At 48.8% G+C, this 14,063-nt stretch overlaps 1 protein-coding gene across 1 annotated transcript; it reads left to right on the forward strand.

The window, feature by feature from the left end:
* Window positions 1-1,299: 1,299 nt before the first annotated feature.
* Window positions 1,300-12,336, forward strand: LOC128149189 (schlafen family member 11-like). The gene is given in 5 exon segments (XM_052804078.1): window positions 1,300-2,542; window positions 2,545-2,781; window positions 4,537-4,645; window positions 7,732-8,420; window positions 10,114-12,336. Coding segments are annotated over 5 exon segments (2,769 nt in total). The 5' UTR covers window positions 1,300-1,680; the 3' UTR covers window positions 10,986-12,336.
* The last annotated feature ends 1,727 nt before the right edge of the window (window positions 12,337-14,063 follow it).

The raw sequence follows: 14,063 nt of genomic DNA on the forward strand, positions 1-14,063 counted from the left end.
TTTATTGGCTCCCTCTCTGCCTGCTGACCTGTTCTGTAGCATGGGGGTCTCCAGCGGGCAGGCAGGCCGTCTGCCTGCGTGGGGGGAGTTGTCTGCGGGACTCCTTGCTCTCCCTGGCCCCCGGGGCACTGGCAGGGGCCGTTTGCCTGCTTCGAGCCCGCCTGACCGCCCTCCCGGGAGAGCCGCCTTCCACCTGCGAAGGGATCTGTCAGCTCCCTCCCTTGAGAGCGCCGGCAGGAGGTGGGAGGGGGGGAGAGGCCGAGTCCTGCCCAGCCGCGGCAGGGATCCGCTGGGACGCTGTGCAATAAGCTGCTAGTTCAAGCCATTGGTGTTGGGAGAGCCGGGAGCGCCCCCCCCCGTGGAGGGTAGGTGCTGCCGGCCTGCCCCTGCTCTGCCGCCGGGTGCTGGCGAAGCCCCCGCGGGGCAGACCCCCATCCCGGCAGGGTCTGCAGCCTGCTCCCCTCGCGGCGGCCCCGGCCCCCCGAGAGCCGGGGGAACCCCTGCGCCCGGCCGAGGTACCCCCCCCCACCCCCGTCACCGGGACGGGGAAGGATGCGGCAGGATGCCGGCTCCCCCCGCCCCCCACACCTCCTTCCCCCTCCCAGGCAGCCACCCCCCCCCCCCCCTCCGCCCCGTGCTCCTGCCGCCAGCCCCCGGCCTCCCCCATCGCCACTGCATGTCCCGCCGAGTCTGTGATCGAGCCTGGCGAAGCCGAAGGTGCGGCCGCGCGCGGAAGTGGAAAGTTATTTTAGCACTGAATAGAATATTTTTAAAATTAAAACTATTTGAAATACAGCGCCCGGTGTCTGCGGGGCGGGGCCGGGCCGCTGGCGGGAGGTTAGCAGCGGGAAGATCCGCGCGGCGCCGGGACTCGCCATTCCCCGCTCCCCCGGCCCCGCGCCCGCGTCCCCCCTGGGAAGGCAGGCCCGGGCCCGTTCTCCACAGCCCCTCACTGCCCCGCCCGTCCCGGGCCCGCCGTCCCCTCGGCCGGTGCCCAGCGCTGTCCGGGAACGGGCGGGGGGAGGCGGAGCGCGGCACCGAGCCCCGGGCCCAGCCGAGCCGGCGGCAGCGGGCGGCGGGGCCGCTGCCGGGGCCGGTTGCCGGCGGCGGGACCAGCCCGGCGCGGGCAGAGGAGGGTGGGACAGCCCCGCCGCCATTTGCGACGGCCCTGTCGAGCGGGGCACCCCCCGGCCCGGCCGCGCAGTTCCCGGGCGGGCGCCTGCTCCACTCTGCAGCCCTGCGGGGCGGGGGGGGTGGGGCGGGCAGCCGGTCCCCGCCCGCCCCGGAGGGCTCCTCGGCTCTGCCGGCCCCCTCGGGCGGGGGGGACCCAGGGCGGCGTCGTCCCCGCGATGGGGGGTCGGTCGGAACTGCTCCCGTAAACGGCCCGCGGCTGCCTGCCCGAGATATCTGGGGTATGGCTTGTACGTAGCTTCAGGGTAACTGTTGGAGCCCGATATGCAAAAGAGCCCAATAAATTAGCTTACTTAACATGACGTCTGTAGGTGTCTTTGCAATAGCCTGTCTTTGATTTGCTTGTGTGTTGCAAGTAATGATTTTTATTTTCCAGTTTATTAAATCTAGCGTGTAAGCCTAAGCCAAAGGCGTATGGTTTCCTTTGTCACACTGCCGTGTATAATCAATCGTGAGGTGTTTTTAATAATTTATCATTTCAGGAGCAGGATGGCCAGACAAGAAGGGCAGCTGCTGATTAACTTGAAAAGGAACTATCCCGATGTGGTGGTAGATATTGGGAAAATAGTTTTAGGAGAGAGATCCAGAAAGAAGACCTCTCACAATCAGAAAAGGCAATGAAAGGAGCTTTCTATAGCAGTGTGCGCATTGCTGAATTCAGGAGGAGGAGTAGTGAGGATGGAGAGCGAAGACAAGAACTACTGCTTTCAGGAGCACGGCATTGGTCTGGACATTGAGCAGAGCCTCAGGGGGTGCATGGGCAGCACCGAGACCAGCGAATACTTCACGTGGATGCAGCAGCAGAGTCACTTGCTGCTTTTTGTTAAAACATGGAACTGTGGAGGTCCAGAGCAGAGAAGTGCAGCCACAAAGTCGTGTATCTGTAGCCTGAGCACTGGTTTGTCCCATAGGTCTTTCACTTTGGTTGTCCCTATGACTTAAAGCGACACTGCTGGATTTCTGAGGAGGAAGGAAAGCTGTGCCAAGTGCCATGATGAGAATGGGCCAAGCACTGAGAAAGCTCTGCTGAATTTTGATGGGGAAGCAAAGGAGACCCCTCTGAACACCGAGAAGCGCAACATCCAAGATGCCACTGCCAGGTTTTTAAAGAGAGACAAACTGATTGTTGGGGAGGTCCTGGATTTCACAGAGACAACACACATTGAATTTAAGAACTTCTCTACAGAGAATATCTTGGAATACATCAGAAAAACCCTTCCAAATTGTGTCTCTGCCTTTGCAAACACTCAGGGTGGTTGGGTTTTTTTTGGAGTGGATGACAGCAGTAAAGTCATTGGAAGCCATGGCAAAGTGGGGAAAGAAGCTTCAGAAAAAACAGTAGCTGATACCATGGGCTTAATGCCATCCATCACTTCTCCGGCTCTCAGGCTGGCATGCATTTTAAGACTTACGTCCTGAGCGTTTATGACAAAGCAGAAGGCTTGCAGGGCTATGTATGTGCTGTGCGAGTTGAACCATTTTGCTGTGCTGTTTTCTATGATAACCCTGAATCCTGGATGGTGACAGGTGACATGATTGAAACACTGAGTGTCAGGAAATGGACGGAGCTAGTGACAGCTGCAGACCCAGGTAAATATCTGCATTTACCTTAGCACCAACTTAATTTCTGCCTTGGTTTGTAAGCTTTGAGGAGGAAAGACCAACTTCTTTTGCCCTGTGTTCTCACCAAACCTAGAAAGGGCCTTTGGCTCATGGCACAGTCACAGGTACTGGGGTATGGTATGGTACGTACTGACGGTATGGTAACTGGCCTCCAACGGCAAACCGTTCTGTGAATCATTACTCTCTGAACTGGTTCAGGAGGACTTTTTGAAGCACTCCCAACTAGAATAAGCCTTCCAAGGGATCCCATATGCCCCTAAATGAAGTGGAAACATTCAAAATCGCCCAGGAGCTTCTATTACTCTTAATGAGAATTGCAGAAAACTTTTGAAGCTGGCTTTGTCTGTTAAGATGCTTAGGAGGGAGTGGTGGCCTGGTGGAAATCTGGCCCCTTTAAGTGCCTAAAAGGGGTTTATTTTGAAAAATAAAAAAGGCCTTACTGGTACTGATCCCCATGGAGTGAAATCTGCAGCGCTTGATGCACTAGCAACGTTTAACCTCCATGCCCTGGTTTCATCTGCGTAGATCCAGCATCCTGGCACAAGTTGTATGCCAGCACTAAAGTAAAATAATCATTTTAGCTGTAATGGTGGTGTCAAACTGACCTGCAACTTTTCCTCTCCTTCCCCTTATCAAGTACTAATAACATCTGTAATGAAGTCAGCCACACTAGGGTAGCTACTAAAACCTGGTCAGTCGTCTCTTCAGAGATCAGCCTGAGGTTGAGGAAAATCCTTTCAAATCTGCAGCTCAGCAAGCAATGCTCAGTATTCATCAGGCTGCTAACCACTTCCCCTTTCTGAGGCTCACACACATTTCAGATATCTACTGAAATGTCACTTTGCACACCTGGTGTGGCTCCGTCATTGTTAAAGGCTGTTTTAAAGGAGCAGGGGTGCAAGGCTTTGCTTGTTTTAAGGCACGTTGTCCCGCTTCATTGTGAAATCCTTCCCCTAAAAAAGCTATGTCCTGCATTTTGTTCCATCACCCCACAAGACATGTCCGAGAGAGTCCTAGAGAGTTTATTCTCACCACAGATTTGAATAAGAGTTTTTCACTCTTAAGGTGAAACTAACCCTCCTTTCCTACAGGTTCCCTGTAACACAGATTTCCCTCCAGTGTGTACCCATGGCAGTGACCGCATGAGCAAGGCATATACTAGTCGAAGGGGACCTCCTGGACCAGCGGAACCCCGGCATGCCTGGTGGCTCTGGCCTTGTGTGAAACCTCTCCTGTGGCCCTGGTCTGCACTTAGAGCTGGAATGTCTGGTCTCTTCAAAGGACACAGTCACACAAAAGACAGAGAGGCTGATGTTGATAGCAGGGGAACAACAGCAAGGGCTTTTGGAGATGTGCATCTACTGAAGTGACTCGTGGTACACGTAGGTGGTTCCTGTAGCATGCTGGTGTGCTGAATTGGCATGTCAGGTGTCTTTCACCTGTGCACCGGGGTCCCAACAAACTCATCCCACATGGGGTCTAGATCTAGCCTTTGAACTGTAAAGCCATCTATGCTGTGAGCCCTCCCTCTTCTATAGCAAATCAAGATCCTGTTGGTTTGACAGAATACTGCCATTCTTAACTACGTAGGTAGCATTTTCTTGAGTAGGATTGAAAGGGGAGGTTTTAAATTGATCATTTTACTTACTTTTTAGTGCTGGGTTTTAAAAGTTCATATGGAAGGATTTTGATGGGTATAACATACTTCTTTCTTCTCCTAAGATCTTTCAGATCTGGCTGATAGATTTGAGAATGAGCTCAGCTTGGCAAATGGTCCTCCTCTTATCAAGCCAGTTTATTCAAAAGCAGGTCTCCAGTGTGCATCTGAACTCTGAGAATGCCTCTACCCAGGTAAGCCATTTTTTCTGGATATTTTTTTGAATTTAAGATTGTATTTGACAGAACTTCTAGGAAGGTAACGTGATATAAATACAAGATTTTAGGCAAACAACTGTTAGGATATTTAAAAGATGCAGCTGCTCCAAGAATGTTGATTTCTCTGATTTTTCAGGTGTTTTGATCTCTTCTCCCGTTTTTGTCACCAAGTATAATCCCTAATGCACACAACTGCTGAGAATATACCTAGTGTCCCAGGGATTTGAGCACTGTCTTCCCTCTGTTATGCTCAAAAGTCTTGTTAAGGACAAAAAAGAGAGAGAATAATTTATTTCTAGCATAACTGAAATCTAAGTAGTCTAATCAAAGAATTATCATTAGTCAAGGTCTAGTTATTACAGATAAAGAAAGAAAAAGACAATAAATGAATACCACTGTGAAAAAAGTAATAATAATAATAATAAAGTTACCTGCACATTTCCTAGTATCCACCACTGTTCCTGGCGTTACACTCAGCCTTCCACCGTCACTCAGGATCCTGCTGTTGATGGCTCCAGTCTGCTAGGGGTTGTTAGGGTGAGTTGTCAGCATCCCCGGTTCTTTCATCAGGAGTACGTAGTTGATGCTGATGGTTTCTGTCTCCTACTTCTGGATCCACTTGGGGTCACATGCTGTAGGTTTGCTAATGCAGTTTTACACCTTGTTCTTTCTTCACTGGTCTGCAAGTTCACTGCTTCATTGGAGTTTAGTAAACATGGCGTGTTTCACAGAAGTTAGATGCTTGTTCTCTGTTACCCTTAAAACCAGTTTTGCTCAGCTCTGGAGCTGCATTTCTTTATCTGACCATCTGAGAGCTGTTTCTGGCCTTGGGATCTCCTGTGCTCTGTCTCTCACTGCCCCACACCTGAATTCAGCCCTGCATCCTGTATCCCACATCTCAAGACCTCTGCTGTCCTACCAGACCTGTATTTCTGCACTCTGCATCATCATGTTATAGGCAGAAGGATTTCATCCTGTGCAGAAGACCTGTATAAATTGATGGCTGTTATCCACAGCCACCTGGTTATCAGAAAAAATGCTATTACAGGCAAACAAGTAAAAACAAAGCTCCAAACAGGTCAACAAAAATTCAGACAAAGCAACCAGACAAGCCCCAGACCTGAGGCCTTGCAAACTCAGTACACTCCCTATAGCTTGGTACTAGCAGTGCTGTATTGCTGGTCTGCAGGGCTAAGCACCAAGTATTTGCGTGTCAGGTGTCTGATCAGCTTAGACATTTATCTCACCCAATAAGTTAATTCTGCTGCCCTACTCACTGCTACAGGGGAACTTCAGGCTGGGACACACAAGGGAAAGTAAAGCTTAGCCCTTACCACGCAGGGGTGGAGAACCTTGTTGTGCTTTTAATTTTTAGGTGAAGACTGATTATTTCAGAAACACTTCGGCTATAAAAGCAGCGGTGGTTGCTGAGCAACAGATACTCCCACATACCAAGCCCTGAAAGACAAGGGAATAGAAGTAGCCAAGGGCAATGTAAATCCTATAATGTTCCTGCAGAGCAGGGCTGTGGCTTTAGGTCAAGCTCTGAGACACATGGGAGAGATGTGGCATTCCAGGTGCTTGTGCAGTATCAGAACCGCTCCAATCAGTAGCAAACAGATACTTTCTCATTAAACATAGTCCATGGATTATTTTTTTTCCCAAATTCTGACCTATGGATGTATGTATTAATTGCTAATTTTTCTAATTGATTTTTGTAATTTTGGTATCTTTTCACATCTGTTTTCAGGATTACTCTCAGATGATTGATTTCCTGATTGGTTAATAGTGTTTTGGTACAAGGATATTAATTTGCTGTTTCTTGATGAGAATGTGTTTTTTAAATGGAAGGCTGTGACACAGTCAGTGTAAATGTATGCTTGCCCTTGAGGTTTGTCTGTGTGTTATGAATGTGCATAGCTGTAATTTTAACCTGTAAAGTTAAGAGATGATTTGTGTTAGTATTTTTTAAAATCACTGTTACTTGTTATTTTGGAGGAACACCAAGTTTAGCGTTGGGATGAGAAGTATCTTCATGTATTCCCCTCTGTTTAATAGGAATGTGTATCTATACATCAGGAGACTGATGATGCTCCTAGGTGCCTTTTTCCTTGTTATATGCATTGTGTTTAACCAGTCAGGAGTGTAGGACATGCTGCAAGTGGGCTGCTCCATCTGGTTCCACCACCGGTCTCTCACTGTGGCAGCAATATCAGAGGTCAGAGGAATACCTACCTAAATAATGAGAAGGGAGATAGAAAGGAGGCAGATCCCTCCAAAGAGACTTTTTCTTATTCCATTTAGAAGTCAGGCATGCCTGAAGCATGGAGTTTATATCTCTTTTATTCATTTAAAAAATCCTTACAGATTTACCACCAGGTATCATGGGAATGCTGAAGTTTTTATTCACACTAAATCATTTACTTTGATGACCTCATGGTATAATATATTCCTCCAGTAACTGGAGTGTTGAGTAAATTATTTGCTGTATTTTGTTTTTCTCATTTTTTCTTTTTTCTAGTGGGTTCTAGTGACGTGCGGAAACAGACTCCACAATCAGTGAGATGATTGTAAAGTAGGTGTGTTTATTCAGCGCTGGGCAGCACGGGGGGTAGTCCCACCAAAGTCGTGCGCGCCTGACTCGGCAGTTCGCTTCAAATTTATACAGTCAAGTGTTACATATACATGGAGTTTTGAAATATGCCTATACATAGGCATGATCTATCCCCGCTTCATATTAAAATTAGTTCCAAAAGTCACAAGGCCGGTCTTGGCTGGTTTTTGGGGTCGGCTGCAGCTTCTTATCAGGGACTATCTCCTGCCCCAGCCAGCCTCAACAATGCAAACATTAAGCATCACTTCTCATCCTCTTGGGCCAACAATGCAAACGTTAAGCACCACTTCTCATCCTCTTGGGCCATGTCTACCTCTATTGAAATTTCTTTAACTTCATTATAAGCTAGATAATTATTAAACAGTTCTTATCTACATCCATATATCTACTATATCTACTAAGGTTCCTTTGGCTCCCCGTTTCACTAGTGAAATCAAATGGAAGCCAGAAACCATCTGCACCGCCCTATTCTCAGAGTATCCTGGATTAGAGGATTTAATGAAAAAACAAATCCATTCACTTAACAAGGGGGTACTGATATTTTCAAGGAGTTGGGCTGTTGATATTGGATTGCGGAGAAAACAGGATGTTGTGTGTGATGCTCTCTTAGTAGCTGAAAATGCGTAGCCAGTATTGTATACCGTAGTCAAGGACGCCTCTTCTGCTGAGTCTGAAAACTCAAGAGAAACTGCTTATGCATTAAAGCAGAAACTAGTCAATGATGGGGGATATGCTTCAAAAGTGTGTGTGATTCCCCAAATACTGCACCTGAATGGCACAGAGAACCACATGGAAGTTGCAGAGGATGACATTTTCCAGCAAGAGAACCAAAAAAACCCATGTGGTTATGGCAGCTTGTACCCAGAGAATTACATCCCCACCTCCAGGGACATCCCCGCATTCCTGCATGCACTTGTGATTGTTGTGCTGTGCTTTAAGTCCTACTTAAGTGACCATCTTGGCTGTGAGATTTTCAACCTTCTTACTCTCAAACAGGATGAGCTGCTCTCCAAGAACCTGCACAAAGCCAAGGAGCAGTGTGTCCTTGGTCTTCCTGGAACAGGGAAAACAATCGTGGCTTTGAAGATCATTGAGAGAATGAGAAACATTTTTCACTGTTCTGAGACAAGGGGAGTCAAAAGAGTCTCAGTAGACATAATAAAGGGGGATGAGAGATGATGTTTAGCGCTTACATTGTTGAAATTAGCTGAGGCAAAGACAGTCTTTGATAAGAAGAGCTGGTCCCAAGGACCAGCCAATGAGGTAGAGACAGTTCCTGATAAGAAGCAGGAGCAGGCCCCAAGAGCCAGCTAAGACCGGTCTTGCGGCTTGGGTGAATACCAAGAAATCACTGAGCCTGCGCAAGAAAAAAGGTTACTAGCGGTGACGAAGAGGAGTCATCTATCTTCATCTCTGTGACCACCAGACGACCACCATAAAGAGGCACTGCGCAAGCACAGTTGAGAGGAGACTATGGAAATGACCTCTCGGAGCTAATTTTAATATGAAGCGGGGATAGGTTATGCATATGTATAGGCGTATTGTGAATATGTAACACTTGACTGTATAAACTTGAGACAAACTGCCGAGTCGGGTGCGCACGACTTTGGTGGGACTACCCCCCGTGCGGCCCAGCGCTGAATGAACATACCTACTTTACAATCTCACTGAGTGTGGAGTTGTTTTCCGCACGTCAGTTCCACAAAAGAGATACTCTACATTTGTGAAAATCAAGCCTTGAAGAAGTTTGTGGGGTAAGCAGTAATGTGTATTTCCTCTTTTTTCTTTCATTCCATCTTCTGTACATACAGCACAAGCCCTGCTGATTTTATATCTGTTTGCCAAATATATAACTTTGGCTGACACAAACACACAATAATCATCCCAATAAAGGTGTTAATATTGAAAGTATTATTGAGCCGAGCTCTGGCCCAGATACAGCGTTCACTGACTGCAGGGAGAATCCCATGTTCAGTGATTGCTGGATGGTGTTAGACTTTCAAAAGATGATGGCCTTAGTTTCACAGGCTATCACAGCTGATGCTGACACCAAACCTTCCCACCTGCCTTTCTCTGTCTCCACACTGCCTGTGCTGGGCCTGATGCAAGCTCTTGTGCAGCTGTGTTAGGAGCTGGCTCTTGGACCTGGGCCATCTAGGCAAGGAGAACAGAAACTGCTGCCCTTTTGGTAGAGGATTTCAGGCAGAGCAGTTCCCCAGTCCTGTTCTCGCTGTGTTTCCACTTGTGTCAGCACGGAGAGGTCAGCAAGGCCACCATGCTGGACAAGGCACCTTGCATCAGGGCGTCGCAGCCCAGCTCAGGCCCAGCACTGCCCAAACAGCAGGTCCTGGCCCTGGCAGGCAGAAGTGCTGCCAGTCCCTGCTCATCCTGGGGAGAAAAGGGTGCCCGTCCTTCCCACAGGAGCTCGGGCACCACGCTGCCTTCCCTGGGCTGGGGAGAGCAAGGCAGAGGGACGCCCCTGGGGAGCCTTGCCACGGGGTCCCCATGGAGGAAGGGCGGGCCTGAGCCTCCTCCTAGGGTAGAGCCAAGGCCAGCTGGTGGGGGCTGCGCAGGCTGTGCAGCAATGCCTGCGCACAGCCAATCCACTGGAATAAATGTTTCTACCGGGAAAATGGTAGAGCATGCTGCAGCTGAGATAGGAAGCTTTGCATTTTTAGGCAGTGAGCAGCAATAGCCCTCCAAGCAAGAACTCACTGAGAAATGGAGGCAGTCAATACAGATTTGTCTGCTTGCATCTCCTTTTTATTTACCATATGGTTTTGGGGGGGTTTGATTTCTTTTTTTTTTTATAAATGACATCTGCCGGTCTGTGACACATGTTGCCTTCTTAAATGGGGACTTCCCAGAAGTGAAACACATTGTAGTTGATGAAGCTCAGAATTTTCGTCCTGAAGAAAACTGGCACCAATGTGCCCAGGAGCTAGTCAAGAAAAAAAGTGGCATTTTCTGGGTCTTCCTGGATTTCTTCCAGTCTACTCACCCGTACAGTTGTGGTCTTAAGTTTTCAGAACTATATCCTCAGGAATGGTTGACCAAAGTGGTCTGTAATGCCAAGCAAATATACAATGTCATGTTTAATCTCATGGAGGAAATCCTCCAAGAACGTAACACAGATATGCCCTATGAGGTGCTGGAAGAGTTGTTTAAACAGACTGAGTGTGCCCATTCTTTGTCAGGTGACTACATAATAAAAAAAAATATGGGAATATTTGAAATGGCAGAGTACGTGACCAGGCAGTGCAACAGCTACATCCAGCAAGGCTATCCTGTCAAAGATACCGCAATCCTGTGCAGTACACAGCATGCAGCCCGGGTGTTCAGTCAGATACTGGAACCTGAGCTAAAAAGACAAATAAGGAAATGCAGGGTGAGGTTGGTCTTGGGGCTAGCGGAGAACGTTTTAGAAGATGTCATTGTTCTTGACAGCATCCGACGCTTCTCAGGCCTAGAAAGGAGAATTGTGTTTGGCATCCACCCTGTCCCTGCACAAAAGGAGATATCTCTCAATCTTTTGTTCTGTGTGGCATCCAGAACCAACACCAAACTCCATTTGCTGTATCACAGAGAAAAGACCTTCTTAAGAGAGACATCTTTAGATGACGGTTTACTCTTACCTGGGCCTATGGACACTAGAATGCTTTGCTCATTTTTTGTTCAGTGATATTATAGGGCAGCCTTAAGATTTTTTTTTATGCCCTTTCTGTAGTCTATGCCAAAAAAAAAAATTAGGCAGTTTCATATATATATGTTTCATCATGTGTACGCCTGTAGGATGTCATAAAATTGATTTTAATTAAAGGACATCACCACCTGGAGAGAACAAATTGCTGAAAATGGCAATTGCAGAAGGTAGTCAACAATTACAAGGTACTTGGATAAATCATAGAACAGTTTGGAGACTTGTACTTTCAATTCCTCTGCTGTTTAAGCTGATTGCATATTCTGAGTTGTTTCAGCACTACCAGAGTGGAACCACTGGTTGGAAACACAACAGGGGCCATTCCTGTTTACATCCCTGCTGGTGCTGGTGCAAATGGTCAAAACACTGCTTTTTTTCAATGGTGGGGAGATTTTTGTGAATTTTCAGCCAAATCATCTCTTTTCTCATCCAAAAAGGTAGAGCCACAGCTTGCTTTTGGGAGTGGTGGTGACTGTCTTCACCTCTGCTGCAGATGGGGCTGTGGTTTTGCGGACACATTGAATCATCTTAAATGCAGGTTTCTGCCCACGGAGGCAGTTCTGTCCCCAGGAGTACAGTCCAAAAACGTCTCGTAAGCAAGCTCAGGTGTGCAACAGCGTAGTGAGTTGGAAACTTGGGGTTTTTTTGGCAAATTAGTCTTTAGCTTAGGTAAGCTCCACCTTGTCATGCAGCTGCCAAAGTGCAAGTGCTGGCATGAGGAGTAGCAAGAATGTGCTTCCTGTAGAAGGAGGCAGCGCAGGATCACAGTAAGCTTGAGGTTGGAAGTGACCTCTGGAGGTCATGTCATCCAACCCCCTGCTCGAGCAGGGACACCTAGGCTGCCCAGGACCATGTCCAGACAGCTTTTGAATATCTCCAGGCATGGAGATTCCACAACCTCCCTGGGCAGCCTCTGCCAGCACTCTGTCACCCTCACAGTAAAAAACTGCTTTCTGATGCTCTGAGGGAACCTACCGTGTTTCAGATTGTACCCATTGCCTCTGGGCCTGCACTGGGAACCACTGGAAAGAGCCTGCCTCCATCCTCTTTGCACCCTCCCTTTGGGTATTGATACACATTGATGAGGTCCCGCCTGAGCCTCCCCTTCTCCAGGCTGAGCAGTCCCAGCTCTCTCAGCCTTTCCTCATGGGAGAGATGCTCCAGTCCCTTAATCATCTTCATGGCTGTCTGTTGTACTCTCTCCAGTATGTCCATGTCTCTCTTGTGCTGGGGAGCCCAGAACTAGGCACAGTGCTCCATGTGTGGCCTCACCAATACTGAGCAGAGGGGAAGGATCACCTCCCTCGACCTGCTGGTGACACTCCTCCTAATGCGGCCCAGGACATCAGCAGTCCTTTTTGCGGCAATTGCTAGCTCAAGTTCAACTTGTTGTCCACCAGCATCCTCAGCAGCCTTCTCTGCAGAGCTGCTTCCCAGTTGGTCAGCCCCCAGCATATACTGGTGCCTGGGGTTGTTCCTCCCCAGGGGCAGGACTTTGCAATTTTCCTTGTTGAACTTCATGATGTTCCTGGCAGCCCATTTCTCCAGCCTGTTGAGGTCCCTCACTTGAGGCTTCTCCCTTGTGCTCCTCTCTTTTGGTAGCTGCTCACATTTGTACCCACTCAAGCTGTTCAGAAACTGCAGTGGGTCACCAAGATTTCCTCATTCTGACTGGGACTATTGAAGTACTGAAGTCAACAAGCTGCTGCAATATAGTGTGCATGTTGACAGCCCGATTCTTACTGTCGTGTCAAATTTGACATAAGTAGTAGTTCTTCAGACTCTGATTGTGCAAAAACCTGTTGAGAATCTACCACATAATTACGTCTTTTCTTTGTCACAGATGCCAACTGTTGCCAGAGCTTTGCCAATGTTTGTCTAGTAACATAGTTCCTATTACTGCTTACTCTAATACTAGCTTTTAAAAAGCTTAATAAATAGTGACATAATAATGTCGTATTTGCCCAGAAAAAGAAAAAAAAAAAGAAGCTATTTCACTGTGACTCTTGTACAATTGTATCAGCTTTCTGCTTTTCTGTAATAAATGGCTTCCTTTTGCAGAGGGAGAGGTCCTTCTTTGTACCACCCCTGCCTCATCAGCTGCACGCAGGCATCTGGGCAGCGTGCAGTCAGTTGAGTCCCAGAGAAACTCTTCCTTTATGAACTGGGACCTGCCCAAAACATCGGGAGCTAGTATACTCCCCTGCGGAAAATCACATCCTTACCATTCTTGGTCACCCAGCCTCAGCTCTTCAGGGGCCTTTCCCCTTACCCACTTTCAACGCACGCCTCTTCTGCTTAGGACGTGACTGTTTGCAAAACCCCACCAGCCACCACTGCTCCCTTGCACGGTCCCAGCCTGCAGGACATTTTGAAGCACAGCTCATGTCTGCTGCAGGAGGACACTGAGGAAGAGGCAGCGAGGTGTCTTGGCACTCCCAAAGACCCCTGCACCCCCATGGGGCACCCAGCCCACTCGCCACAGACCCATGGCATCCCCATCAGCCAAGTGAGCCCGGCAGGAGTATGGGAGAGATAAAGTACTGTATTGGTTTTGTGTGGCAAGGTTTTGGTAGCGGGTGGGGTTACAGGGGTGGCTTCTGTAAGAAGCTGCTGGAAGCTTCCCCTGTGTTCGACAGAGCCCATACCAGCCGGCTCTAAGACAGACCCGCCGCCGGCCAAGGCCGAGCCAATCAGCGATAGTGGTAACGCCTCTGTGATAACATTTTTAAGAAGGAAAAAAAGTCGGGACGGCGGTATTCGGCAGCCGGAGAGAGGAGTGAGAACATGTAAGAGAAACAACCCTGCGGACACCAAGGTCAGTGAAGAAGGAGGGGGAGGAGATGCTCCAGGCGCCAGAGCAGAGATTCCCCTGCAGCCCGTGGTGAAGACCATGGTGAGGCAGGCTGTCCCCCTGCAGTCCATGGAGGTCCACGGTGGAGCAGATATCCACCTGCAGCCCGTGGAGGACCCCACGCCGGAGCAGGTGGGTTCCCGAAGGAGGCTGTGACCCCGTGGGAACCCCGCGCTGGAGCAGGCTCCTGGCAGGACCTGCGGATC

This window comes from Harpia harpyja, chromosome 12 (genome assembly GCF_026419915.1).
Source record: "Harpia harpyja isolate bHarHar1 chromosome 12, bHarHar1 primary haplotype, whole genome shotgun sequence".
NCBI lineage: Eukaryota > Metazoa > Chordata > Aves > Accipitriformes > Accipitridae > Harpia > Harpia harpyja.